Here is a 27,795-nt window from a genome sequence, read left to right as displayed (position 1 = left end):
GTTAGTTGTTCTAGGTAGATTTTTAGGGGGAAGATTTTATTGTCTCTGGAAAATCTACCAGATGTTTTCTTATACTTTAATTTATTTCTTAGTGATTTTTGACCTTTTCTTCCACAAGAGATTAAAAAAAAATTGGTGAGCAGAGAACAGCAGTTTGAATCCATTTTGATTACTTTGCTGTATTCCAGAAAATCAAAGAGGAAAATGAAAAATTGCTGAAAGAATATGGCTTTTGTATTATGGATAACCATAGAGAGAGGATTGCCAACTTCAAGATAGAGCCTCCCGGGCTTTTCCTTGGCCGTGGCAACCATCCAAAGACGGGCATGCTGAAAAGAAGGATCATGCCTGAGGATATAATCATCAACTGTAGCAAGTAAGTACGACAGTTATTTTTTAGGTCAGAAATGAGGTGAAGGGCTTCCTTTATTGCTAATAGTTAGGACTGTTCTCCATGTTAGTGAGGACTGTTTAGGAAGGAGTAAGAGCAACATGGTATATTTCTGTGGGTAGATCTCCCGAGTGTTTTTTAGGTTGAATTACAAGGAGAAAATTTGGAAGTAATACGTAAGCAGATACGTAAGGTGAAATTGTTTCTTTCTTCTCATTTCTCTGCTTTCTTATTTTCATAGAGATGCCAAGGTTCCTTCTCCTCCTCCGGGACATAAGTGGAAAGAGGTCCGGCATGATAATAAAGTTACTTGGTTGGTCTCTTGGACACAGAACATCCAAGGTTCCATTAAATACATCATGTTAAATCCCAGTTCCCGAATCAAGGTAAGGACTAAGGACTGATCCCATTAGTGGGGTTAATAATCTTTTTAATTTTTTTTTTTTTTAGTTATGCATGATAGAATCCATTCTGATTTACAAGCATCTTATTCTAATTAGGATCCCAGTCTTGTGGATGTACATGATGGTGAGCTTCACTGTGGTGTATTCATATATGTATATAGGAAAGTTATGTTAGATTCATTCTACTGTATTTCCTATTCCTATCCCTCTCCGTTCCCATGATTGCCCTTTGTCTAATCCACTGAACTACTGTTTCCTACCCACATCCCCTTATTGTGGATTAGCATCCACATCTCAGAGAAAACATTTGAATTTTGATTTTCTGGGATTTACTTGTTTTACTTAGTATGATAGTTTCCAGATCCATTCATTTACTGATAGATGTCATAAACTCATTCTTAATGGCTAAGTAATATTCCATTGTGTATGTATATAACAATTTCTTTATCCATTTAACTATTTTCTTTATCCATTTATCTGTTGATGGGCATCTAGATTGGTTTCCATAGCTTAGCTATTATGAATGGTGCTTGGTGCTGCTGTGTCACTGGTGTGGCTGTGTCACTGTAGAATCTTGATTTTTCTTTTTTCTTTTTTTACTCCTTTGGAATTATACTAAGTAGTGGGCTAACTGGGTTAAATGGTGGTTCCATTCCTAGTTTTTTTGAGGAGTCTCCATACTGCTTTACAGACTGTTGCACTAATTTGCAGTCCACCAAGTCCCATCAACGATGTATAAGTGAATTTACCCTTTTTGCCTACAGCTTCCCCCACATTTATTATTACTTTTATTCTTGATATTTGCCATTCTGATTGAGGTGAGATGAAATCTTAGTTTAGTTTTCATTTATATTTCTTTCTTTATTTTTTATGTGGTACTAAGGATCAAACTCAGTGCCTCACATTTGTAAGGTAGGCGCTCTACCACTGAGCCACACTCCCAACCCCTCATTTGTATTTCTTAATAATCTGTCTTTGTTGAATGTTCTCTCCATCTAGACTAATAAACAATAAACCTTCCCACTAAAAAAGACAAGTACTTTCACGGTTAGCATTCTCTGGTAACCTCCCTAAAGTGTCTCATTGTAATTGGTCACATTGTAATTTTACTCGTTTATGAATGTACAAATATTTACTAAAATCCCAGTATGTGCCAGGCACAGCATATGCATAGCACAAGGAATTACATTGACTAAACAGGACAGATACAGTCCCTGCCATCATCCCTGCTACTGTCTGGTAGACAGAATGCGATATAAGGAGTAATAAACATATATTGATTTCCATAGCTCTCTTCCTCTATTCTGCTTTCTTGACTCTTGAGAAAAAGAATGTGAATTCTCTGAATCTGGAAAGACTAAAATCTAATCTAGTCTTACATACCTTTTCTAGCTTCCTAAGTTCTCACCTGGGTAAATTCCACCAAAACCAGATGGGATGATGTCTGTAAAAGCACATCATAAACAATGTGTTTTGGTTTTTATTGATAGAGTTTCTGAAAGAAGAAACTGTCTTGTTAGCCATTGGCTATATACCTGGCTTTGCTGACATACATGAAAATGTGAACAGCAACCTAAAAAACACTCAGGGAATTACTTCTCTATAGACTGTGACTTTTACATTTAGAAGACTGAGACTAAAAACCTTAGTCTTGGTTTGTAGGGATTTAACATCTTTTTAAGGTGTGAAAGCCACATTAAAAGGCTAAGTAGATTGTCATTTACACTACATTTTCTTGCTTATTGCCTTGTGTTTCTAATGAAAAATACTCATCTACATATTTTGCCCCTATCAATTGAAAAATTACTTTAACTAGAATAAATAAAGAATCAGAAAAAGAACTCCTAAGCAAGTCATTTAAAGAAACATTATTTCTTAAATAACACAAAGCTCTAGGGCTACAAAAGTAGATAAACAATGCTTTTAGCCCTCAAAGAATTTGTAGGCCACCGATGGGCTGTTCTGGTAAAAATTCAACTGTGATAGAAGAAAGATAAAAATTAAATGTTTGAGATAAACAGAAAGCAGTTATTACCAGCATTAGAGATCAAGAACAATTTTATAAAGGAAATTAGGCTAAAACTAAGTCTTAAAAGAGCTTCAAATAGAAATAATTGTGTGGTTATGAACAGAGAGAGACAGAACATGTTGAGGAATAGAGGGTGCGAATAGGAATAACAAAAATAATTATCAAGGGGCTGGGGTTATGGCTCAGCAGTAGAGCGCTTGCCTCGTACATGCAAGGTCCTGGGTTTGATCCTTAGCACCACATAAAAATAAATAAATAAGTAAATAAATAAATAAATAAAGTTATTGTACAACTACAAAAAATATTTTAAAAGTTAATAATAATTATCAAGTAATGATGATCACACAACATTTTAGTGTTGAATTCTCTTATTTACCACAATATTAAAATAATCAAAATAATGGATATTGTGTTGTTAAAAAGGATTTATGCTTGATTTGAGTCTCTTAACATCTATAACAGACACATACTTATGCCTCCCTTTTATACAGGAGTAAATTTAGCCTGTGGGAGCCAAAAAACTTATCCATGATTTGATTACTGCTAATCCTAACTTCATTTCTCTTAGATTCTAATTTAGATCTTCAGTCTCCTTAGACTTTCCTGTGACATCCTACTGCCACATTATAGCCACCTTTAAATGACATGTTGAAGAGAAGACCATTTTTTTCCTCTTTGTGAAGGACCATTGGAGAACTAATTGAATTGGAGGAGTATCTTGACTATAGGTAGCCTAGCTTAAGCAAGATTTTAGAGGCATGGGCATATAATCACACCAAATATAAATTGTTAGAAATGCTGCAAAACAGAAGAACCAGGGTATCAGTAGAGAGTGTACCAGGGACCTCATCTGGCCTCTGGGATTCAGGGAAGACTTTTCCAAGGAGTTAACATTTAAGGTTAGATTTATGGGTGGGATGAGTTGGATTTTATCCCTGAAGCAAATATAGGAATGGGTATTTGGCCAGAGAAAATATCCTTTTGAAATCCTTGAGGGGAGAAAGAGCTTGGTGGTTTTGAGGACAGAAAGAAGTCTTGGTATGCATGAAGGAATAAAAAAGAGCCTGAGGCTGAGTGCAGTGGTGGGTGCACACCTGTAATCCCAGCAGCTCTGGAGAGCTGAGGCAGGAGGATCGCAAGTACAAAGCCAGCCTTGGCAACTAAGTGAGACCCCATCTCAAAAGATTTAAAAAAGGTGTGGGTGGGGATGGGGGTCTATGGTTAAGCACCCTTGAGTTCAATCCCCAGTACACATACACACACACACACACACACACAAAGGGGGGGGGGCATGAGAGTAAGCTATAGAGGGAAGCAGGTTCTCTGTCTCTAATTCTCTTTTAAATTTCTTTTTTGTTATTATCTTAGTCCAAAAGTATGCTACTGACCTGGGTTTTTGAAAGTCCAGAAACAATAATAATAATACCAGACTTGATTTCTGAAAACTAACTGATAATTCTGACTGATTGCTGCTTTGTGGGGACTAGATTGGACCCAAACAGCTGGGATTCTAATAGGAGACTATTGTATTCTATGTTAAGAAATTGTAATGACTAGACAGATAATGGCAAAAATGGGGATGGAGAGCCAATGAACAGATTCCAAATATGTGAATGATGTATACTTGTACAATAATAAACAAGAGTTGATTATAACAGCCTTTCTGAAGATAGAGATCCTTAGATGGGCCAGGTGGAGTACCTCAAAAACAGAAAGCTGCCGTGTGTGGTAGCAGACGCCTATAATCCCAGCAGCTTGGAGGGATTATGAGTTCAAAGCCAACCTCAGCAAAAGCAAGGCATTAAGCAACTCAGCAAAACCTGTCTCTGAATAAAATACAAAATAGGGTTGGGGATATGGCTCTGTGGTTGAGTGCCCAAATTCAATCCCTGGTGCATGCACGTGTGCACACACACCCCCAAGAAAAAGCAGAAAGCCAACCAGTTTTATTGCAGACATCATCCAGATAACTGCTTTACACAGTAAGCATTTACTCAAGTTTCTCAGTTATGATTATGGTAGTGAACCTTGAATTCACCCAAAGGTAGGCCCTGCATAGATACCTTGTACCCAAAATAGAATGCCTGACTCTGATCAACTGGGGATGGGATTCCAAGAAGAATCATGATAGGCCTGGAAGAGTAGTGTCAGTGGGGAGTCAACTTCTTGAACTTGCTCTCAGTCCTCTCTTAATCTGTCTTCCACCCAGGAGAACAGTAGTCTGCAGAGGTTGGAGTTTGAATGCTTTTTAACTTTGCATTGCCACCCAGAGAAGCAGTGCAAGCACAGAACTATACAAGCATATTAGGGGTTTGACCTTTAATGAAACATTTCAAATATACAAGAATAAGGAATAATATGTAAATGCTTTGTATGCCTGGCATCATCTAGCTTAATCCAATCCTTTTTATTTATTTATATATATTTTGCAATACCAGGGATTAAACCTAGAGGCCCTCTCACCACTGAGCTGAATCTGCAGCCCCTTTTATTCTATCTATCCATTTTCTTACTTAATTATTTATTTTCTTATTTATTTTGAGGCAAGGTCCTGGTAAGTTTCCCAGGCTGCCCTTTAACTCACAACCCTCACCCCAGCCTCCAGAATTTCCAGTCTTACTGGTGTATGCACCACACCCAATTTAGCTTTATCAACTCTTAACATTATGTCTTACTTTTGATTATGTCATTGCATAAAACATTCTGATAAGCATAGCTGAAGCCCCTTGTACCATTCCCCACCTTTTTTTGCTGTGTGAGACTCATGTTTTTATTCTCAGGTGGCTTGTTGTTGTTGTTGTTTGGGGGATATTTTTACGGTATATTTATGTGTTCAAACAATATGTAGTATTTTACAAGTTTTAACTTAGGTGTGTTATTAGGATCACTCTATAGCTTGTCTACTCAGCTTTGGTTTTGAGATTTTATTGTCTTTAACATTAACACTTTTAATTTATCCATTTTATTTATGATATGGTGTTTTAGTAGATAAAAAAGAGACACTTAGGCTTTTTTCAGTCTTGTTACTAGAAACAGTGTAAACTGAAGGCAACAGGGATAAGCATATTTCTTAGAGGCTGTACCTCTCATGCTAAATCGAGACAGGGTGGCTTCTGCTCCCACCCCCATCCCAGTGTCCTTATTTTGAGAGAATCTTGGATCCTTATTCCAGGAGAGTTTGTCTAGTGGTATATATTTTTTTCCTAGTGGTATCTTGTATGAATGACATACTGTTTGGGTTTTTCTAAACCCTTTTTCTCTCACTCCTACCTTAATCTCAATGGGATGACTAAGGAATGGAGCAAATGTAACCCAAGTGTACTCAAGCCCATAGGCCCCGTGTGCACTGGAGTGATTGGAAAGAGCCTTTCAGGTCCCTTTTTTCCTGTGTGAGTGTGTAAGAATAATTCTCAGAGAGATTCGTCACTGACGTGTACATGAAGACAGCTTATGACAAACTTCTTCTTATTCACCCTTTTAAATATCAAAATGTACTTAGAAAATTCTGCAAGAAATTTCCCACTCCCCAGGAAATAAGACTTAGATATTTCTTCTGCCTCACCAGCTACTAAATCACCCATCCACAACTGAACCTCTCTGTTTAGCCAAATATGTCCCTATAAATAGTATGCATACATGATCATGGGAGAAGGCTAATGACTCCTTAGCCTGCCTACAAAAGCTTTAATTTCTGAACATTTGCTAGGATCTAAAAGTAGTGGGCATTTCTTGCTCTGTACCCCATGCCCCTGCATGTACAGAGGTTGGTTACCTTGACCACAGTTCTTGGTTCTCAAGTACTGTGGGTTCATGGCATAGGTGGAAACAGTCATAGTGGGTAGAAGTCACTACCTCTTTACTTTGTTGGTCAAATTGGAGAATTAAGAGCAGAATTATTAGGTTCTTAAGTTCCTTCCTTTCCTGTCTTCATGTCATGTAGTCAGTTTTGTGCCTTGTAATACTCCCTGCTTCTTTGGGATTTTTTTCCCCTTCTTTATCCTTCTCACTCAACAGTATTTATCCTTGGTTATGAATCTGTGTGTATTCATCATGGCAGCAGAAATTGCTCTTCTCTGTTGTCTAGTTTGTCTTTTTACATATTTTAATGGCCCTTCTTTGGCTTTAGAATCAATTTTTAAACATTACACAAAAATTTTAATGCCCCCCCCAAGAAAAAACAACTTCCAGAAACATTGTTCTTTCAGTCTAATCATGGAATACTTTTAAATATTTTAAATGCAAAAGTTAGAAAATGGTGAATGATTATAGCTGTTCCTGGAAGTAATTTTGTACCTTGGTAATCACATGTTGTAGTCTTTGATTCTGCCTCTTTGACAGCCCCATCAAACTGTGAATGGTTGTCTTAAATTTAATGGAATTCAGTGGTAACAGAAAACTGCTATTGGGTCACATTCAGTAGCAAAACTGTGATGCTGATGAGGAAATGGGAATGTTTATACTCTCTGACAGAAAGGGGACATACACAGCAGTCACACAGGAGCCAGTTATGATTGACAGGGAAAATGGGGCAAGCATGTGTTCTTTACCAGGTTAAATGCCCCAGACTTACTTTCTTTTCAGTTCTGTGTTTTTCAACCTTGCTTAATCTCAAGGTCCTTCTCTTTGGTTCAGATTTCTGAACTTGAATATAAGTCTGTCTTATTCCCCAGTTGCTAAACAAACCATTTGGGGTTGGTTGGTCTTTGCAGGGTGAGAAAGACTGGCAGAAATATGAGACTGCTCGGCGGCTGAAGAAGTGTGTGGACAAAATCCGAAACCAGTATCGGGAAGATTGGAAGTCCAAAGAGATGAAAGTCCGGCAGAGAGCTGTAGCACTATACTTTATTGACAAGGTAGGAAAAGCTTTCAGTCAACATTAGCCATTGCTCTGCCAAGATCTGTGCCAAGTCCTAGGGAGTGGGGGTTGGTAGCCGTGACACCCTGACAATCACCATCTTGCTTGCATCAAGCCTGGCCCAGTAAGGAAGGCAGTGTTGGAGCAAGAGGCATCCACAGTCTGAGTATGGTCTGCATAACAGGATTCGCATGAATCTGAACATGTTGGAAATACTGTGATGTTTTAAACTCTTTTCAATCATGACCCAAAATAGAAAAGTTTAGATCACAACCAACACATATATATTTGTTTTTTTCTGTAACTGAATCAAAAGTTGCACAAACTGGTATAACTTAAAACTTTAGAAAAAGAATTCTATTTTTCACTGCCTATATTTCAGCACAATTCTGAATTGTTGCAAAATTAAGACACTAGTTTTTGGGGTTTGATTGCCCAGAGTCGAAATATTATCCTCATTTTGTTGCCTTTTTTAAAAATTCTTTCTTTCGTCTCTCTTTTCAATGATGGAAAAGAGAAACTTGGATCTTTATATGTTTAGTGTCCCTGTAGCTTTCATAGAAAAATCATCTGTAGAATCCATAGTTTTCAGACTATGCAGACTGATGCTCTGTCCCCAAGGAGAATTGAGAGGCTGCTCTTTTGAGTTTCCTAGAGATGCTATAAGGTTCACATATTTTCGTTCATGCAAATCTTTTTCTTATCTGTCTTCCCTGGGCAGCTTGCTCTGAGAGCAGGCAATGAGAAGGAGGAAGGAGAAACAGCAGACACTGTGGGTTGCTGTTCACTTCGTGTGGAGCACATCAATCTTCACCCAGAATTGGATGGTCAGGAACATGTGGTAGAGTTTGACTTCCCTGGGAAGGACTCAATCAGATACTATAACAAGGTCCCAGTTGAGAGACGAGTAAGTTAATGTGGCATGTTTTTCCTGCCATGTTTTTTCATTTGTTCATTCACTAAGCATTTATTGAGGGCTTTTCGTGTGCTCTGCACTTTGCTGGGCAATAGCAAAAATGACCTGAAGATAGGGGACAGGTATTACTTGTTGTGCTGTACACTTCCTGTCCCGCAACTTGTGCCACCTTCCTGGGTGTAAGAGGCCATCTTTTAAAGCAGTATTCAACATCTGTAGAGTTGGTCTTCAAAATAAACTCAATGTAAGATTGAACCCAGGGCTGGGGATGTGGCTCAAGTGGTAGCGTGCTCGCCTGGCATGCGTGCGGCCCGGGTTCGATCCTCAGCACCACATACAAAGAAAGATGTTGTGTCCGCCGAAAACTAAAAAATAAATATTAAAATTCTCTCTCTTTAAAAAAAAAAAAAAAGATTGAACCCAGTCATGCTGTTTTAATGTTTTAATGATTTAACCACATCACAAAATGCCTTAGTCGTGTTGTGCATTTGTCACCTTGCCTCTTTTACTCATTTGGTGTGTGGCTGAGTAGAGAGTTGATTTTTTAGTTTCCAGGTATTTTGAGCCCATCATTTCAGAGGTGCAGCTGATAGTCCCAGCCTAATCATTCTCAATGTATTGGGCTTGAACAAAAGACACATAAGATCCCAGTAATCTAGCCCCTTGGACAACAGTGTGTATCAATATAAATTCATGCAACTCATAAATAGTGTATCGACGTAAAGGGAATATTTCTATTCTGTTCCTATGAAATACACACTGAAATATTTAGGGCTCAAGGGCTATGTTAACTAACCACAACTGGCTCAGAACAGATTATTATAACACAGAGAATCTGGGTAAAGAGTTATAGATTGTCCTTGTACTTTAGTCTTTCTATTTAAGTTTGAAAATTAGCTCTAAAGATTTTTTTTTTAATATTTATTTTCTAGTTATAGGTGGACACAATATCTTTATTTTATTTTTATGTGGTGCTGGGGATCAAACCCAGTGCCTCACACATGGTAGGCAAACGCTCTACCTCTGAGCCATAACCCTAGCCCTCTAAAGATTTTTTTTTAAAAGAATAATAATTAGACTTCTCTTATTTCTTCTAGGTTTTTAAGAACTTGCAACTATTTATGGAGAACAAGCAGCCTGAGGATGATCTTTTTGATAGACTAAATGTGAGTGGACAAAGCACACTGGGCTGAAGGGAGTCCTAAACTGGGCCTTACAAGCTCCTAAAGGAGATGGTTGCCAGTGGGATGGTTCGAGGTCTTCCTTCAGCCAAGTCTGTCCCATGGCATTATGTGTACTTTTCCTCCGTCAGGGCAGACAGTGAATCTGGCCAGAAGCAGACACCTCTACTGCATAACAACTGCCAAAGTGCTGAGGCGGGGATAGATGAGCCCTGCCTTTTATTCTTCCCTGTTTCCTACAGAGGCTTACATTAGCTGGATACCCAGCCACTTCTGGAGACCCAAGATTTGCACCTGAGAGCTTGCCAGAGAAAATCTTAATAGGGAAGGACAAATTTGCTTTATTGGCCTGCTTAGAATTGAAGTACTTCATAAGGAGGCATCATGTAATCCTATAGTATGAAATTATTTTCCCTCTCTTAACTAACTTTCCACTTGAAGACAGTAAACCTGACAAGATTTCAACTGCACTAGCATAAATAACTCCTAGGGCTTGCCAGAAGGGACAGGATGATGTGCCTCTTACCTCAATCCCAAAATCCCCTCTCTTCTCTTGCCTTATTTTCTCCAGACTGGTATTCTAAACAAACACCTTCAGGATCTCATGGAGGGCTTGACAGCCAAGGTGTTCCGTACTTACAATGCCTCCATCACGCTACAGCAACAGCTGAAAGAACTCACAGCCCGTAAGTGTTGCTTGACCACACGTGGCCACATCCTGCTGATGGTGCCAGTGTCCTTGCTTAGCTAAATCCTAGATTAGTTCCACTTTTTCTTCTCACCATTGTGACTGGAAACATTTTCCCTCCAGGCCTTTATCAAGAGCTAAAGCTTTAAGGAAAAAAAAAAAAAAGGCACTAAAGCTTAGTTGTATGAATAGGATAAGTGCTGTTTCTCCTACTCCTACCCTTACAGAACTTTTCTTTCTGCCTAGAAAATGCCTGGGTTTTGTGTTTTACATATATGTTATTTAAAAAGCTCACAAGGTGAAGGAAGAGGTAATACTATGATGTTCTTTTAACTTGGAGAGAATAAAGTTAAAACTAGCTACAGAAGATACTACCAAGAGCCACAGCTCCCTACCGCACTCAACCCCCACACTCCCATGGGGGGACCAGTCACTACTAAGTTTTCAATGTCCTTTGTAAACATGTTAAGTGGTCTTAGAATATGAGCCAGAAAAGCCAGAGATAGGCATGTTGAGGGGCAATATTTTAGGGTAGGATAAAGAATGCCACACAGTAAGGTAAAATATTTCTTTGCAGGACATTGATAGTTTTCCTTTTTAAACAGTATACTGCCTTGTGGCTTAAAGTGTGAAACTTAAGGTTTCTTTATCTCATCTTCATCTACAGACTCCTTTCCAGTTATACATTTCTTTAGGCTCCTTTAGACAAGTAGGTAGAAAGCAGGAATGGGGCATCAGAAGAGTCCCTGTCCTGACTCCTTGGACAAAAAGATGGGTGTATATTTCACTATATTATAGAAACAAGCCAGTCATGTTGGCTTACCTATAGTCCCAGCTACTTAGGAGGCTGAGGCAGGATGATCACTGACCCTAGGAGTTGAGGGCCAGTGTGGTCAACACAATGAGACCCTTAAAAAAGAGAGGGGGGTGGCTGTAGCTCAGTGGTAGAGCGCTTTCCTAGCACATATAAGGCATTGGGTTCAATTCTCAGTACCACATACGAATAAAAATAAAGGTGCATCAACAACTGAAAAAAGAAGGAGACTCAAATTCCTCTTATGGAGGGAATTCATCCAGGCTAGGTTTACATATACACTTCATGTTGTCATTTTCTTATGACCATTAACTCTTGAATTTTGACCTTGTGCCTTGGGAGAAACTTCATCATTTGAGTGTGGTAAGGGCCAGTAAAATCATTGACATGTGTGCACTGTTGGGCATACAAACTAACTCTTATTATCATCTTTTTTTTACAGCGGATGAGAATATTCCAGCAAAGATTCTTTCTTATAACCGTGCCAATCGAGCTGTTGCTATTCTTTGCAACCATCAGAGGGCACCACCAAAAACATTTGAGAAGTCTATGATGAACTTGCAGTCTAAGGTACCTTGGGACTAGATGATGGGGTAGCAAAATGAAGGGAAACTTGTCTACAACTTGTTAATTTTGCAGATAACCTGCAAAGAGGAGTCTTTTATAATCCAGCCTTTTGAACCAGGATATCTGCAGGCCAGTCTTGGTCTGTCCATATTAAGGATAAATAAATAGTGACAGTATGATAGTAGTTATGAATATCAAGGTGCCGGTTGTACAGGAATTCTTTCTGCTGTGGTCAGAAGTTCTATACTGGCCACTACCTATTTTGAAGTGCTAACCTTGATGTGCTTTTGCTACTGTACATGAGGAAAATAGATATAAAGAAAGTTTTGTTGCTGTTGCTCAGAAATACAACTCTAGAGCTAGGGATGTAGTTTAGTGATAGAAGGTTTGCCATACCCTGTGTGAGAACCCTGGTTTAATCCCCAGCACCACAAGAAGAAAAAGAAAGAAAGAAAAAGAGCTCTTTTCAAATTAAGGCACGGTGGCACATGCCTGTAATCCCAGCCTACTTCAGAGGCAGAGGCTGGATGATAGCAAGTTTGAGCCCAGCCTGGGTAATAAAGTGATACCCCATCTCAAAAAATAAAAAGATGTTGAAATAATATTTGAGTTCCCCCTAATCCTGGTACACATATTATTTATCATATGGTACAATATAGTTTATCATCAAGCATCTGCTCAATATTAGCCGTATGCCACAGTTATGGTCTACAGAGACACTGATGTGTAAATGTGCAAACAATTCAATGCCTCCCACCTTTTATTCCTCCTCATTTTGAAACCGGGTCTCACCCAGTTGCCCAGGCTAACCTCAAACTTAACATCCTCCTGCCTCACTCAGCCTCTGGGCTACTCAGGTGACAGGCATGTGTCAGTGTACTTGGCCTGTGATGAGTATTTTTTTAGCAGTGGCTGCATAACTAAACCATCCTAATTTGCTAACCTACAGTTAAAGTTTGTAGATATTTCACTATTATGACAGATATGCAGGGCCAAAGGAAACCAATAAAAAAAACCTTGAGGGTAGGGGCTGGGGATGTGGCTCAAGCAATTGTGCGCTCACCTGGGATGCACGGGGCGCTGGGTTCAATCCTCAGCACCACATAAAAATAAAATAAAGATGTTGTGTCCACCGAAAACTAAAAAATAAATATCGAAAAATTCTTTTTGTTAAAAAAAAAACTTGATAATTCTAATATTGTAAATTTTAAGGTAGTAATGCGTATAAATAGTATTTCAAGATTATTGCACCAATTGTTTTGTTGTTGTTGTTGTTATTGGGGATTGAATTCAAGGACACTCAACCACTGAGCCACATCCCCAACCCTATTTTGTATTTTATTTAGAGACAGGGTCTCACTGAGTTGTTAAGTGCCTCACTGTTGCTGAGGCTGGCTTTGAACTCGTGATCCTCCTGTCTGAAACCTCCACAGTTACTAGTATTACAGGCATGCGCCACTACACCTGGCTCCAATTGTAATATTATATGAAAATAAATATAACATCTTTTGGTGATACTCACAGGTCCTACTGATGTTACTATGGTTTGTTGCCCATATTCATAATTAAAGAAATACTCAGTGTCAACTAGAGATTAATAAAAATTACAGATAACTTTTTTCCAGCCAAGTTTATGAGATTCTATACTTAGACTACTAGAGTTTTAAAATGATGTGGAATGAGACATCATAGAGATTTTCAGTTCACAGTGTTTTTCTTCTATTGTAATTACTTTAAAATAAACACCTAGAAGTACATCTGGGTCCTAAGACACAGGCAATCTGTAGTTACCACTCTAGAAGCCAGCTGGTGGTCCTGAAGGAATGTACATGTCCACAGTGAGTAAATATATAGCCATAGACTTCTTGAATCCTGGAAGCATATGGTTGGCAAGCAAGGAACCCTATAGACCACCCATCCAAACAGCTCCCCTTTGCTGCCACTCTGTTAAGTAGAGGTCATCTAGTATTGTTTACTTTTCTCATGTTATCATTCCACACTAGAAATAAAAGTATGAATGTTTGGTTGCTATTTACCTAATTCAGGAGACCCTCCCAGAAGAATGAGGAGACCTTTTGTCGCTCTCATTCTGGAACCACTATTTGGGCAGCCCACACTGCCTGCTAGACCAGACCTCCAAGCCCAGAATCCCTCTCCTATATATATGCCCCCAAAGCAAACACACGCCCATTTGCTAAGTGAATCAATGGAGTCTTTGATGCTTAGAGAGAATTTGACATAGCCTGCCAATTTAGCATTCTCAGAAATGGTTAAGATTGTGGTTTGCTGCATTTTTAGCCCAAGAAGAATCTGGCTAGTGGTGTCTGTGATGCTTTTGTATACAGAATTGGTTCCTTCATCTTGGCTTTTGACAACAGCTGTTGGAAGTAAGCCATGTATAGTAAACGTGCTTAATTTTTATCTCACAATGGTGGCCTCTGTTTCTAGTCTTGGGTGGGCTGTGTGTGTGTATCTGAGAATTCTAGGCTTAGTGAGCAGTAACCTAGTATGTGTTAGTCAAGTGTATATTTACTTTGTGAGGTTTTCTTGACCTTCTAGGTTAGCAGGGTGATCATAAGGATGAGGTTCTGTTTCCTACACCACCAGAGCAAACTCACTGGTTTGAACTCTAGACACATGGCTAGATAGCTGCTGCCATCTCTAAGAAGTACCCTAAGAGAAATAGATTTTTCAGAAATGTTCTAACAAGCAAGAATGGTTGAAACAGGGTTCCCCTGTCTCTTCCTTTGTAGGATTCCCCAAGATGTTTCCACATCTCTTGTTTTGAGCGATTAACTAATTCCCTTCTTTTTTGGTGGGGATATCAGGGCACTAGAAATTGAACCAGGGGCTCTGACACTGAATTACATCCCCAGACTTTATTTTTTTTTAAGTCAGTGGACCTTTATTATATTTATTTATTTACACATGGTACTGAGACTCTAACCCAGTGCCTCACACATGCTAGGCAAGCACTCAACCACTGAGCTACAATCCCAACTCCCTATTCCTTTCTAATTATTTTGACATGGGGTCTCATTAAGTTTCTGAGGCTGGCCTCAAACTTGTGATCCTCTTGCCTCAGCCTCTCAAGTAGCTGGGATTATAGGAGTGTGCCACCAAGTCTGACACTGATTTCCTTCTTACCTCAGACTTCTCTCCTTTCTGAAACAGAATACCAAAGGCACGTCTTATATTGGTTTGGGACATCTTTAATTGCCATTTCATAGTTTCTTGGATATTCTCTTCAGTGCATCATTTTTCTTCAGACGCTGGCAGCTCCTTTCCAGAGTGCTGGCAGAATGTGAGGAGTATGTTGGGCTTGCTCAGTAGATGCAAGTATTCAGTCCCAGAATTCTAAGTACTTCTCTCCCACAGTATTCTTGAAATGAAGATTACAACCAGGCACAGGCTCCATCTGGACTCCCCTTTCAGCCTACATACCCCTAAAGCCTTAGGGGTCGCTGATTAGAGTAGTATCCAGATTCCCAGGTCACTGCCCTATAAGAATCTTCATTTCTTGGATAATCAATGGAGAATGTAAACGAAAAAAACAGCAGTTGAATTCAGCAGTCACTGTGTCTCCTTGTGTCTTCATGAGGCCATTGCTTAAGTGTTTTTACCTGAAAAACCCTAAAAGATAGCCTTCCTTATGGAGGCAACTTATAGATTTCGCCCTCTTCAATGAACCCTTTTTTCCCTTCTCTAGCTCATTTTGCTCCTAACTTTGCTGATGTTTTTCCCTGCCTAGATTGATGCCAAGAAGGACCAGTTAGCAGATGCCCGGAGGAACCTGAAAAGCGCTAAGGCTGATGCCAAAGTTATGAAGGATGCAAAGACCAAGAAGTATGTACCTGATAATGTGCCAAGTCCGGGTTGATTGAGAGAAAAATGTGTAGTATCCCTCTAAGGCCCTGGTGCCCCAGCTATTCTAGGGGTTTTGTTTTGTTTGTACTGGGGATTTAATCCAGAGGCACTTAACCACTGAGCCACATCCCCAACCCTTTTTAAAATTTATTTTAAGGCAAGAGTCTCGATAAGTTGCCAAGGCTAGCTTTGAACTTGTGATCCTCCTGCCTCAGCCTCTGTTCATGGGCCTGTTTCTACCTTTGTTGGGTCTGGCAGGATAGGGTTGTGGTATGCTCTTGTCCAGAGGCCCGGTTCGGTTCTTGATAACTCTGCCATTCTTCCAGGGTAGTAGAGTCAAAGAAGAAGGCTGTGCAGAGATTGGAGGAACAGTTGATGAAGTTGGAAGTTCAGGCCACAGAGCGAGAAGAGAATAAACAAATTGCTTTGGGAACCTCTAAACTCAATTATCTGGACCCTAGGATCACAGTGGCTTGGTAAGCATTGAGCTTTTTTGTTTTTTTAAAGTTGTTCTGAATAGACTTTATTTACTTACATGTAGTGCTGAGAATCAAACCCAGTGCCTCACACATGCTGGGCAAGTGCTCTACCACTGAGTCACAATCCAAGTCCAGCATTGAGCCTTTGTATTGTTCCTGGCTTGAGAAGGTTGGAAAGATTCTAAGAGCATGTTGACCTCCATTGCCATTCCTGAGTACACTTCTAGTCCTCTGGGGAGGTCTGGCTTGCCCTAAGAAGTCAATCCTATTGTATTATCTTAGAGGGTATGTTTTGTTTTAAAAATGTGGGTGCAATCCCTATCTATCCTTAAAGGAATTTTAGTACAAGAGTGAAAAACCCATAGCATAGCTCTTATTGAAGTAAAAATAGAATCCATTTACACTTTAATAGAACTTGTTTGTTTTTTGGTGCTGGGGATTGAACCCAGGGCCTTGTGCGTGCAAGGCAAGCAAGCACTCTACCAACTGAGCTACATCCTCAGCCCCCACTTTAATAGAACTTGTCAGTGAAATTTTTGCAAATGAAGGAAGGTAAAACAAGACAAAAACAAAAGTGAGAATATAGATATGCGCAGCCTACACAGAGGCGACAAAGGCACATAAGTTCTCTGTTGTGCAGCTTCCTCCAACCTCATCTCTGTCATATAATATCCAAAACAAAGTGGCTTATTTTTGAAGCTGTTTAATAAGCTTGAGTTATTGAATTTTGGGGGGCATAGGTAGTGATTATCACACCCAATGGAAGAGGCTCCACCCAGCTTTGTACCTTTTGGGGGGGGTACGTGGGATTGAACTTGGGCACTCAACCACTGAGCCACATCCCCAGCTCTATTTTGTATTTTATTTAGCGACAGGGTCTCATTGAGTTGCTTAGCATCTCGCTGTGGCTGAGGCTGGCTTTGAACTTGTGATCTTCTTGCCTGAGCCTCCCAAGCCACTGGGATTACAAGTGTGCACCACCACGCCCAGCAACTTTGTACTTTTTGGTGCTAGAGGCTGAGGTAGTTCTTGAAGGACAGTGTGGTACAATGATTAAATGGGTGGGCTCTGGAGCCAAACTGCTTGGACCAAAATTTTAGCTCCATCAGTAACTAGCTGCTTAAGAACATAATCACTTAATACCTCTGCTTGTTTTCTTCTCTGTACATCTGTAGTAACACTTATTAGAGATCACTGTCAAGATTAAATTAACTGGAGCTGGGGATGTGGCTCAGTTGGTAGAGTGCTTGCTTAGCATGCACAAGGCCCTGGGTTCAATCCCTGGCACCACCACCACCCCCCAAAAAAATTTAATTGATGACGTAAACCCCTTAGGACATGCCTGTTGCACCATATTAAGTGAGATAATGTAGGAAAGGTAGCATATCCAAGCCCAGGCCCCTGGTCTAGGCATTACTCTCTGGAGTCACTAATCTCCTTTTTGTCTCCCTTGTTTGCAGGTGCAAGAAGTGGGGAGTCCCAATTGAGAAAATTTACAACAAAACCCAGCGGGAGAAGTTTGCCTGGGCCATGGACATGGCCAATGAGGACTTCGAGTTTTAGCCAGTCTCAGAGGGCAGGGTTCTGTGAAAAGGAACAGTATGCTTTGAGGAAGATGGATAAACTGTGAGCCTCAATAACCCTCGCACCTGAGGGAGAGGCAGCAAGTCTTAACAAACCAACATCTTTGCGAAAAGATAAACCTGGAGATATTATAAGGGAGAGCTGAGCCAGTTGTCCTATGGACAACTTATTTAAAAATATTTCAGATATCAAAATTCTAGCTGTATGATTTGTTTTGAATTTTGTTTTTATTTTCAAGAAGGCAAGTGGATGGGAATTTGTTGGAATTCTGCCAAGCAAATTCGCCATTTCACTGAGGCGTTTGGTTTCTCTTAGCTACTGTATGCAAAGTCCGATTATATTGGTGCGTTTTTACAGTTAGGGTTTTGCAATAACTTCTATATTTTAATAGAAACAAATTCCTAAACTCCTTCCCTTTTCCCCCATTTCAGGAATTTAAAATTAAGTAGAACAAAAACCCAGCGCACCTGTTAGAGTCTTCACTCTATTGTCATGGGAATCAGTCTTCATTAAACTTGAAGCAGTCCTGACATCGGCAGTGTTTTGGTTCAGACACTTGTTCACAGAAAAGCATGATGGGAAAATATTTCCTGACTTGAGTGTTCCTTTTTAAATGTGAATTTTTATTTCTTTAATTATTTTAAAATATTTAAACCTTTTTCTTGATCTTAAAGATCGTGTAGATTGGGGTTGGGGAGGGATGAAGGGTGAGTGAGTCTAAGGATAATGAAATAATCAGTGACTGAAACCATTTTCCCATCATCCTTTGTTCTGAGCATTCTCTGTACCCTTTTAGATATCCATCTTTTTCTTTTTAAACCCAGATCTTTCACTTGAAAGATTTTATTGTATAAAAAGTTCCACAAGTCAATAAATTTAGAGGAAAATGAGTATTTGGTCCAAAAAAAGGAAAAATAATCAAGATGTTAGGGCTTTTATTTTTTCTTGTGTAATTGTGTAAAAAATGGGGGAAAAACATAAAAAGCAGAATTTTAATGTGAAGACATTTTTTGCTATAATCATTAGTTTTAGAGGCATTGTTAGTTTAGTGTGTGTGCAGAGTCCATTTCCCACATCTTTCCTCAAGTATCTTCTATTTTTATCATGAATTCCCTTTTAATCAACTGTAGGTTATTTAAAATAAATTCCTACAACTTAACGGAAACTTTTTGTGTCTGCCTCTTTGTTACTGAGGACCCCAGGCCAGATATGGGGCTCTGAGGCTGGGACTTCTTGTGGGATATGATCTAACTGCAAGGGTGACTCTCCTCCCACGGAGCTAATGGGGCTGGGTCCGGCCTAGAAGGGGGTGCATGTGTCCTACTTTTAATGGGTATGGAGTGGAATGGAAGACATACAAAGCCCACATCCCTAAATAAAAGAGTCCAGTAAAGGGAAAGTGTAGGAAATCCACAAAAACAGGTGGCATGCAAGAACTATCTGAAGCCATGCTGTTGTGCAAGATGGAGCTAAGTATTGGGGAGGCAGATTTTTGAGTGTTTTCCATGTGTACTGTCCAGAAGCAGGAGGTATCTGTCTTAGGCTTTGTTTATGTGGCTAAGCTGATAGGATGAAAAGAGAGTAGTGAGCCAGACTGAGGACCAGATCCTACAAGCCCTTCCCAGGTGGAATGAAGATTTCTCCCTGCATTGATTGGTTGAATGAGGGAGTAGTCAGTGAACACTTCTAACTGCTCTAAGTATATGCTAGTCCCTATACAATTTGTTTTCTTGCATTATCCTAGGTTAGTTAAGACTGGGACTAAGAATGAAAGGTGAGGTCTCCAGGTCAAAGGGGACAGGAAGGCCAGAGTTGTTAGTATTGGTCACTTGGTGAAAGGGTCCTGGGCCCTCTAGCTTGTTGGCATGAGCAAGCATATTCATTTCCTTGATGATGTTGGTTCTCCCTGGAGCTGGGGGACAGGACTGGTGCTGGGTCCACAGTTGAGAAACTTTGGCATCATTGGCCGCCTGTAGTTCACCGGCTAGTAAGGAAGGCAGTACTCACCCCAGGGAATAAGGGGCTGTATCTCCACCATTGCTTTGGAGCAAGAGATTGTAACCAAGTATTTTTTAAATTTTGCAGTGTTGAGATAGTTGGACCACAGAGTGTGAATACCATCAGGCTCTTCTGGTATACAACTATGGTGCACACACTATGGCTGGTAGCTATGTGACAAGAAAGTGGACCTTAAGATTTGGGACTTGAGTAGGACTTAACTAGTTGACAACTGGAAATCGTGTATAATAGGCCTTGCAGGTGAAGACCTTGAGCAGGAAGTAGAGCCTACCTTTTTGAAAAGGACCTTACAAGTCTAATGAGGTCAGGCACAGAGCAACTAGACATTGCTCAAGACAGCTATGAAGGGCATCCCAGGCAATGTCAGCAGACCTGGGAGAACAGAGGCGGGAATTGGGAAGCTGACCTGGTCACAGGATGAGAACTAACTAGATAAGGAGAGGTGGGGGATAGATGTAAAGGACCTTGAAGGGTGCTTGAGCCTGAAGCAAACCTCCCCGTTTGCCTAACCATGCAGCAGATCTCACTTCCAGTCACGTTCAAGAGCAGAGGCCAGATGGGCAGAGTCTAAGAAACCCTGTGGGCCCCCACATGCTACCTAAGCTATACCTCTGGGAGATGACTCCTCTCGGTGCTCCCCTCCACATCTGGTCAGCAAGTCTTGTCCATGCTCCCTGCCAAAAGCTGTCATGTCTACCTCAGGCTGACACATTAAAAAATGAAAAAAGAAACTTCACAACTCTCAGCCTTTCCAACCACCACCTCTGTTTCTCCTTTGTTTCACAAACAAGCACCTGCCATGAGTCATCTGCTGCACCCACTGCAACTAGCATCTGTCCTGCCTTGTCTGTTCCATTCCCCTCCCTGCAATTTGACCACAATCACAAGTGACTAAGTGACCAATAAATGGGCCCTTCATTCTGCATCTTAAATTCTTTCTAGCACTGGGTGCTGCTGACCCTTTTTTGAAACATTCTTCCTGAAGCATTTTACATATCAAAAAATCAGCAAATTAAGTTTACAAGGACATTTTAGTGACTCTGACTGGTGCATCTATTACCATCAATGAGTTGTAGAACATTCCCATCCCCCCAACGAAGATTCCTCATGCCTGTTTACAGTCATCTGCATTCCCATATCCAGCTTCCATAATGTATCTATAAATTTGTCTTTTGGGGACACTTCACATGAAAGGAATCTTACATGATGCGACTGCTCACTTCTAAAAATGCCTTTATGGCTACCACCTCATCACCTCCTGGTTTTACGTTATTCCAATCAGGCTGTTCCTGAGTCACCTCTAACATCAGGTCTTGAGGGTATATGGCTCCTATCCTACTTGTTCTTGATATCAGTCACAATTAAGGGTGATGGCTCCTGATTACCTCCAGCCTTTCTCCTGAACTCCAGACATGAACCTCTGCAGGGGATATCCAGGGGCACCTGAACATCAACTCTGGAACTACTGTCAGGCCTGGCTTTCCTACCTCAGCGAAAGGCACTACCTCTACTAGACCCCCAACCTGGAAACCAGGCAGCCCCATTCTTCACTTCTTTGTCTCAATCCCACATCCAGTAATTGAGAAAATGACTTTCTAAATGGCATAAACACTGAATATGGGCATTTCCACCATAGGGACGAGGGAGTATTGTCTTCTGGGAAAATAACAAGTTGACATATTTCAGTCCTTAGAATTCCCTCATATAATGAGACACTTTTTAACTTGAACTGAAAAGCACTTTTTTGGAAGAAACACTACCCTGAAATGATCTCAGTCAAGCTAGTTTTAGATGCTTATAAGTAGACCCCTGACAAAACGAGTAAACAAGGAGGCGAAGAAGTTTACATAGATTTGGTAATCATTCCTCACCAATCCCAAGTATTCCATGTAAACAAGCCTTTTGAAAGTCACTAAATAGCAATTGACTTTTTAAAAATTTTTTAGGCTTGGTAATTATCTTGTACTTATGTATATATTTTTTAAAAACAATATTTTATAAATACAAATATTTATGGATAACAAAGAGTTGAGGGTTGTGTCAAAATAACATGGGAGGGGTTTAGTGGGTAAAGTTTGGCATGAAACAAGTGTGGCTAGTTCCCTGGGGCTGGAGGTATAATTTAGTGGTACAGCCCTTGTCCAGCATATGTGAGGCCCTGGGTTCCATCCCCAGCACCACAGAAAACAATAACCACCGCCAAAGCTGGATGACCATGGAAGCACACCATACGTACTTTCCTGTCTATGCACATTTAAGATTCTACATAAAATGTTTAAAATGATACAGTGATTATTATGAAAATCACTTATAGCTACAGGAGAAATGGAGGGGGAAAAATCTGTTTTAGCAGTATACCAGAAGGTAACAATACTTAAAATTTCCAGTGACAGCATCACAGCACCTGTCTGCAACAACATGGATGAATCACTCTACGATTCTGTTTATGAATAGGCAAGACTCACCTGCAGTGACAGGAAGTAAACCAGTGGTTGCCTGATGAGAGTGGGGGGGCGAAGGGGGGATGCTGCAAAGGGCAAGAGGAAATCTGGGGTAAGGGAAAGTTCTGCATCTGGATTGGGTGGAGTTCACAAAGGAAATATATTTGTCAAACTTTATTAAACTTTACATTTAAAATAGGTGCATTTTGCATGTATTCCTCAATAAAATTGATTTTTCAAAGTGCTCTCAAACCACTTAAAAGGCAGCGAAGGTGATGTGTTTTGAGAAAATATATTAGATGACTCAAAAAGTGGCTCTCAGGGGCTGGGGCTGTAGCTCAGTGGCAGAGTGCTTGCCTAGCACCTGTGAGGCACTGGGTTTGATCCTTAGCATCAAATAAAAATAAATAAAATAAAGGCATGCGTTAAAAAAAAAAAGGCTCTCAGTAAAAAATACATGGAAATCAAAGATTGATGGAAGAGTTGCTGGAAATATGCTAGAAATTGATATGCAAAAATGAATAATTGTTTTAAATAAAATGTGATCTAAAGTATATGTCACTGAATAGCTTTACATCTGGACCTTTTAACCATACATCTCTAAAAATGTTAGTATTTTAATTGCAAAAATAAAATCCTGCAAAACACCTTAAACTTATTTTGAAAATGAGTGTTGGTTTGCTGTTTGAAGGGGCTATATCTTTTAGGCATTTACAGTATCTCTTACTTTGCTCTATCCCCACAGCCACCAACAAGTCTAGATAAGGCCAGGTGTCTCTTATGCTCTTATGCCCTTATATCACAGGGAATTAGTGTGTGCTGCTGGCATTTCTATACCCACTCCTGGAGGAGTGGGAACTTGGTATGATTCAGCCCTGCTGTCTAAGCAATCTAGAGGTGGCACCAGGTATGACTGCTGGAAGACAAGGGGAGGCAGGGGCAGGTCTGCCCTGGTCTCAGTTTCCCCTTCTCATTCTTCAGTTCCATAATTCGACCTCTATGAAGCAATCACAGTAGGTAGCATGAAGCACAGCCTCAATGGGGCCAAACAGCAAGAAGGTAGCAAAGACTGGAAAGAGCAGAAACCCTGGGAGCCACTGGGCTGGGTATGATTTTGCCTGGAGTGAGTAAACAGGGCTCTTGAGGGCCTGTGAATACACACCCGGTGAGGAGAAAAGCAGGAAGACATAACCTCAGAAAAGTGATGCACAGGCTGGGCATGTGGCTCAGTGGTAGGGCACTTGTTTGGCATGAGTGAGGCCCTTGGTTTGATCCCTAACACTGCATTTAAAAAAAAAAAAAATTGTGAAGCCAATGACTAAGTGGGAACCATAGGTAGATTTGGAGGCCAGAGGTCAAGAGCCTAGATTGCAGGTTAGGGTGTGAAGCTCAAGGTACATCAAGATGAACGCTTAGGAAGTACTGGCCATGTGCTGCTACTTAGCATGTCTCCCAAGGAAACTGAGTAAAAAGAACAATTTAAAGAAAACGAACACAGTTTTATGCATGGATTAAATTGGACACTGCAAGTCAATAAATATGCTTCCTCTGTGGAAGGGGCTTCATTTAACTATGCTTTTAAATTACCCCTCCTATATTTATTCACCATCATTACAGAGAACAAATGAAAACTGCGTTAGCATTTGCTATTAATCTACTGAGAAGAGTCTTCTGTTTCAGCCAAATAAGTATCCACGTGAGAAACTTGTCTTATAATTTAATCTCAGGAAAAAAAATTCTTGCCCAAGAAATCAGAATAGAAAGTGTAACTGCTTTGGATGCCAGGAAGCTCAGCCATATTTGATGCTGTCACAGCTGCATCAACCCTTATTAGCCATATTATAGTCCCCCTTTTAGAATCTCATATCCCTTTTTGTGTGTGTGCGCCAGGGATTGAACTCAGGGGCACTCAACCACTGAGCCACATCACATCCCCAGTCCTATTTTGTATTTTATTTAGACACAGGGTCTCACTAAGTTAGCACCTCACTGGTGGATGCTGGCTTTGAACTCACGATCCTCCCGACTCAGCCTCATGAGCCACTTGGATTACAGGCATGCGTCATCGTACCTGGCTCATATCCTATTTTTACAGTAGAATATTTTTGTTTAAGGTATTCTGATTTTTTTTAAGTGGCAGGAAAGAAATACATTAGTGGTGAGCATAGTGATGTACCACCAAGGAGACACCCCTTCCAGGAAGGCCTTGTTGCCCCAACTGCTGGGAGAGCTGGTGGCAGGAAACCTCAGCTGCCAATCCCCTGTGATCACCTCAGTTGCACAGAGCCCTGTGGCCAAAGCTGCACTCTTCCCAGACAACCCAAATCCATTTCAGTGCCGATAACAGAGCTCCCTGGGGGTTGGCTGAGGCTGTCATCAAGCCTGCATCACAGCTTAATTTCCCCCCCGTGCCTACTTCTGTTTCCTTCCTGTCCCCTCCACAGCGCTGATCCCAGGGGCATTCCCTAATCAACACTCTGCCCGCTAACCTGTCATAGAGTCCACTTCCCAAAGAGCCCAACCTTGACAACACTGAACAAAATAAAAAAGGAAAATGCATCAGATAGAAGTGCTTGGGAAAGGGGTGAGGATATTGACAGTGTTCGTACATGGGAGGTGATACAGCACTGACTCTGGAGCCAGAATGCCTGGCTTGGAATCTTATCTCTGCCACCTATTGGCTGTGTGACCATGTACATGTCTTTTCATCTCTCTGGGCCTCAGATTTTCTTCTGTAAAGTGGGAATAAGAAAATTCCCAGAGCTGTAATGAGGAAGAAATGAGCCAACATGGATAAGTTAGTTACAAAGCATTCACAATATGCCAACCACTGTTCTAAGTTGTTATAAAATAAAACAGCTGCAAAGACAAGCCCACAGGCCAGAGTGTGGAAGTTGGGCTGTAGTTGGACTGGATTTTTCCCAGTCCCCCACACTCCAGGCACAAGAATGGCGTAGGCCAGGGCATGCTGAAACATGAGTGTGCACAGAAATAGGCCCAAGCAGGGATGGTCTGGGTGATGTCACAGGCGTGTGCTTTGTGTGGGTACCGGGCTGTTCCTCCCAGACAGTGCAGCTGCACATGTTGCCAGTAACACCTACGCACCCATATATATGCTGAGCTGGGGGAAGCCCACACCAGCCACACCCTCTGTGTGCCCTGCTTTTCCTGAATCTCCTTTGGTGGAAGGAGGTTCCTGAGGCCTGGAATGCTAGCCCAGAAATCCCAAAGAGAAATAGGGTCCTGTTGCCGACTGTAGGCTTGGCAACAGACAAACTCCTATTGGTAGAGATTTCTGGAGCCCCTAGGGGGTCTAGCTTCAGGGGCAAGAGTAAAAGCAAGGAACTTTTGGGGTCATGTTGGGAAATTCCAAGAAAATAGACAAACAGTCTGAAAGTGCATTAGAGCCTGCAGGCTGCAAGCATTGGCAGAGAAAGCTCAGCCCCATCACCCTCCCTATGCTTCCCATCACCTTCCCTATGCTTCCCGTCACTGGGTAAACTCCAGCCCTTTCTCGGCCTAAACTCAACCACCTCTTTCTGGCCTCCGGACCTTTGTACATGCTTTTACCCCCGCCTGGAAAGTGTTTTCCTCCAGCCCACCCTTAGTAATGCACCTGACCATCTATTCACATCCTTAAGGCCTCTGCTGAATTCTAAAGACCCAAAGAAGTCTTCTTATACTCCATTTGAAGTCAGTCTCCTAGTATGTTTTATCTTTAGTCCTCATCCCAACTGTCTTTACATACCAGGCTGTAGACAGGGGCGGCACCACTTTAAACCAATCCGCCATGCTCTATGAGCACTGGTGTTATGCCGGGTTCCCTGTGCCCAGGGTCAGCGGTGGGCATGCCTTCCTTCACCCCTGCATATTAGCCAGCTAGCTTCCATGCTGACTACTGACCACCAGGACTCACCTAAGCCAGGGACTCTGCTGTGAGACAGAAATGGATGAAGTCAGATTTGGGTTCAAATTTCCATTTGTTAGTTATGTGGTTCTTGGGGTGAGTCGTAGAACTCTGAATCTCTGTTTCATCCTCAGTAAATTTTCATCCTCAGTAAAATTCCTGATTAGAGGATAATAATGAGATTCAGCTGTGACCACGTGTCTTGTAGCACAGGGCCAGTCATTGGGTACATTCTAGTTCCCTTCCTCCCACTTTGAGGGCCTATCACTAGGTGGCAGTCCATCTCAGCTACCCTATCTTCCCTTAGGACAAAGTGCCTTGAGGACACTTCTGAGCTTTTGGGGAGCCACACTGGAGGGAATCAAAATGTGCACATGCACAGTGGGTACCTGTACAGCAAGGGAAAGTCAGAGTTGCTGGGTACTAACCACTGTCTAGCCAGATGGCTTGCCTGAGCACAAACTCTTACATTTTCACAAATTCTAGTCCTTCAAATCCCAAGAATCCTGGATCTTTCTCTGGGATCAGCTGGATTCTCTTTGGGCTACTCACCTCTGAAATGCAGTAAGTTGTCCTGGCAGTCACCCAACTGCTTGGTTCAACGTGGGTCAGGCAGGCTCCACCATGACCATAGGTATCCTCAGTTTTGGCAGTGCTCTTCAGGGAGTGGCTTCAGGAAGACAGAACATGAATTATTCAATAACCACAAAATGACCTTTTGCTTGCAAAATGGAGAATGAAGGGTCAGTGGTGAGAAACGAAGGCAGGGAGCCCATTAGACAGGACCAGCTGGGCCAAGTAGGGACTGCAGATTCACAATGGGAACTCACGCACATAGGTCAGGATCTATTTTCATTTTAGAGAGTAAAGCCTGAAGCACACATGCAGGCAAGACCAAGGAGGTAAATAATATGGGTGAAAAAATATGGGCCTTGTGCTCATGGGTAGAGTGAGATTTGAGGACAGGCCTCCATGGACAGACTGGGGGTGAGGCCGAGAAAGGAAGCCAGGTTATCTGCAAGGATCTGGGCCTCCTCCAAACTTCGAGGAGTTTAAAGCAATGTTCTGAGAAGGCAGAGACTGCAAAGATTGGTTTGTGGAGGACAGGTGAGACCGTACGTTAAGTGGAGATGGGGAGCAGCTGGTTGGATGCCAGGACCCGAGTGCAGGAGAGATCTAGGTGGGAGAGTCCGCTGTGTCTATGTGGAGGGCAAAGCCACGACAAAGGTGAAGATGCCTTGGGAACCGACCCAGCATTGACTCCAGAGGAAAGGAAGGTTCTGAGACCAAGAGGTAATGGGCACAGAAGAAGGTGGAAAACAAGGCCGGGAGAACAGGACAAATTTACAGGAGGGGTGAGGGGAAGCAGAGCCTGAATCTTGACGCCTGGATGTGAAGTGGGGCGAGCAGTAGGGCAAGCGGAAGCGAAGGCCACCGAGGGCTGCAAAAATCAAGCCTCCAGCAAGTGCGGCCGCGTGACTAAAAGGCCTGCAAGGAGATGTTCATCTTGGAGACTTCTCTGAGAGAGCGTATCCTTGAAGGCCACTGGGCGAGACTGACGCGGACCTGACCGTCGCACGAGAGGCCTGCGGGATAGCCCAGACAGACCAAGGGAGGGGGCGGGGCGAGCCTGCTGTCTATCATGGCCCACCC

General features: G+C 41.5%; 1 protein-coding gene and 1 long non-coding RNA gene across 3 annotated transcripts in view; one reads left to right on the top strand and one right to left on the bottom strand.

The window, feature by feature from the left end:
* Top1 (DNA topoisomerase I) overlaps window positions 1–18,940 on the top strand; it is a 97,960-nt gene extending 79,020 nt beyond the window's left edge. The window contains exons 11-20 of the mRNA XM_048810938.1: window positions 189–376; window positions 633–777; window positions 7,534–7,677; window positions 8,401–8,586; window positions 9,693–9,761; window positions 10,348–10,462; window positions 11,721–11,848; window positions 15,597–15,691; window positions 16,039–16,188; window positions 17,652–18,940. Of these exons, the coding sequence (XP_048666895.1) occupies window positions 189–376; window positions 633–777; window positions 7,534–7,677; window positions 8,401–8,586; window positions 9,693–9,761; window positions 10,348–10,462; window positions 11,721–11,848; window positions 15,597–15,691; window positions 16,039–16,188; window positions 17,652–17,754 (1,323 nt within the window). The 3' untranslated portion in view covers window positions 17,755–18,940. The remainder of the gene's footprint in view (window positions 1–188; window positions 377–632; window positions 778–7,533; window positions 7,678–8,400; window positions 8,587–9,692; window positions 9,762–10,347; window positions 10,463–11,720; window positions 11,849–15,596; window positions 15,692–16,038; window positions 16,189–17,651) is intronic.
* LOC125618986 lies at window positions 18,721–27,748 on the bottom strand. 2 transcript variants are annotated; one of them, XR_007350439.1, is made up of 3 exons: window positions 26,695–27,748; window positions 26,152–26,301; window positions 18,721–22,321 (listed from the first exon to the last, which is right to left on the bottom strand). It is a non-coding gene; the product is annotated as an uncharacterized LOC125618986 (long non-coding RNA). The 2 variants fall into 2 exon arrangements; XR_007350438.1 differs by having other exon boundaries at window positions 18,721–26,301.
* Between the last annotated feature and the right edge of the window lie 47 nt (window positions 27,749–27,795).

This window comes from Marmota marmota, unplaced genomic scaffold (genome assembly GCF_001458135.2).
Source record: "Marmota marmota marmota unplaced genomic scaffold, marMar, whole genome shotgun sequence".
NCBI lineage: Eukaryota > Metazoa > Chordata > Mammalia > Rodentia > Sciuridae > Marmota > Marmota marmota.
Note: the sequence above shows the minus strand (reverse complement) of the source record. Positions and strands in the feature narration are given on the sequence as shown.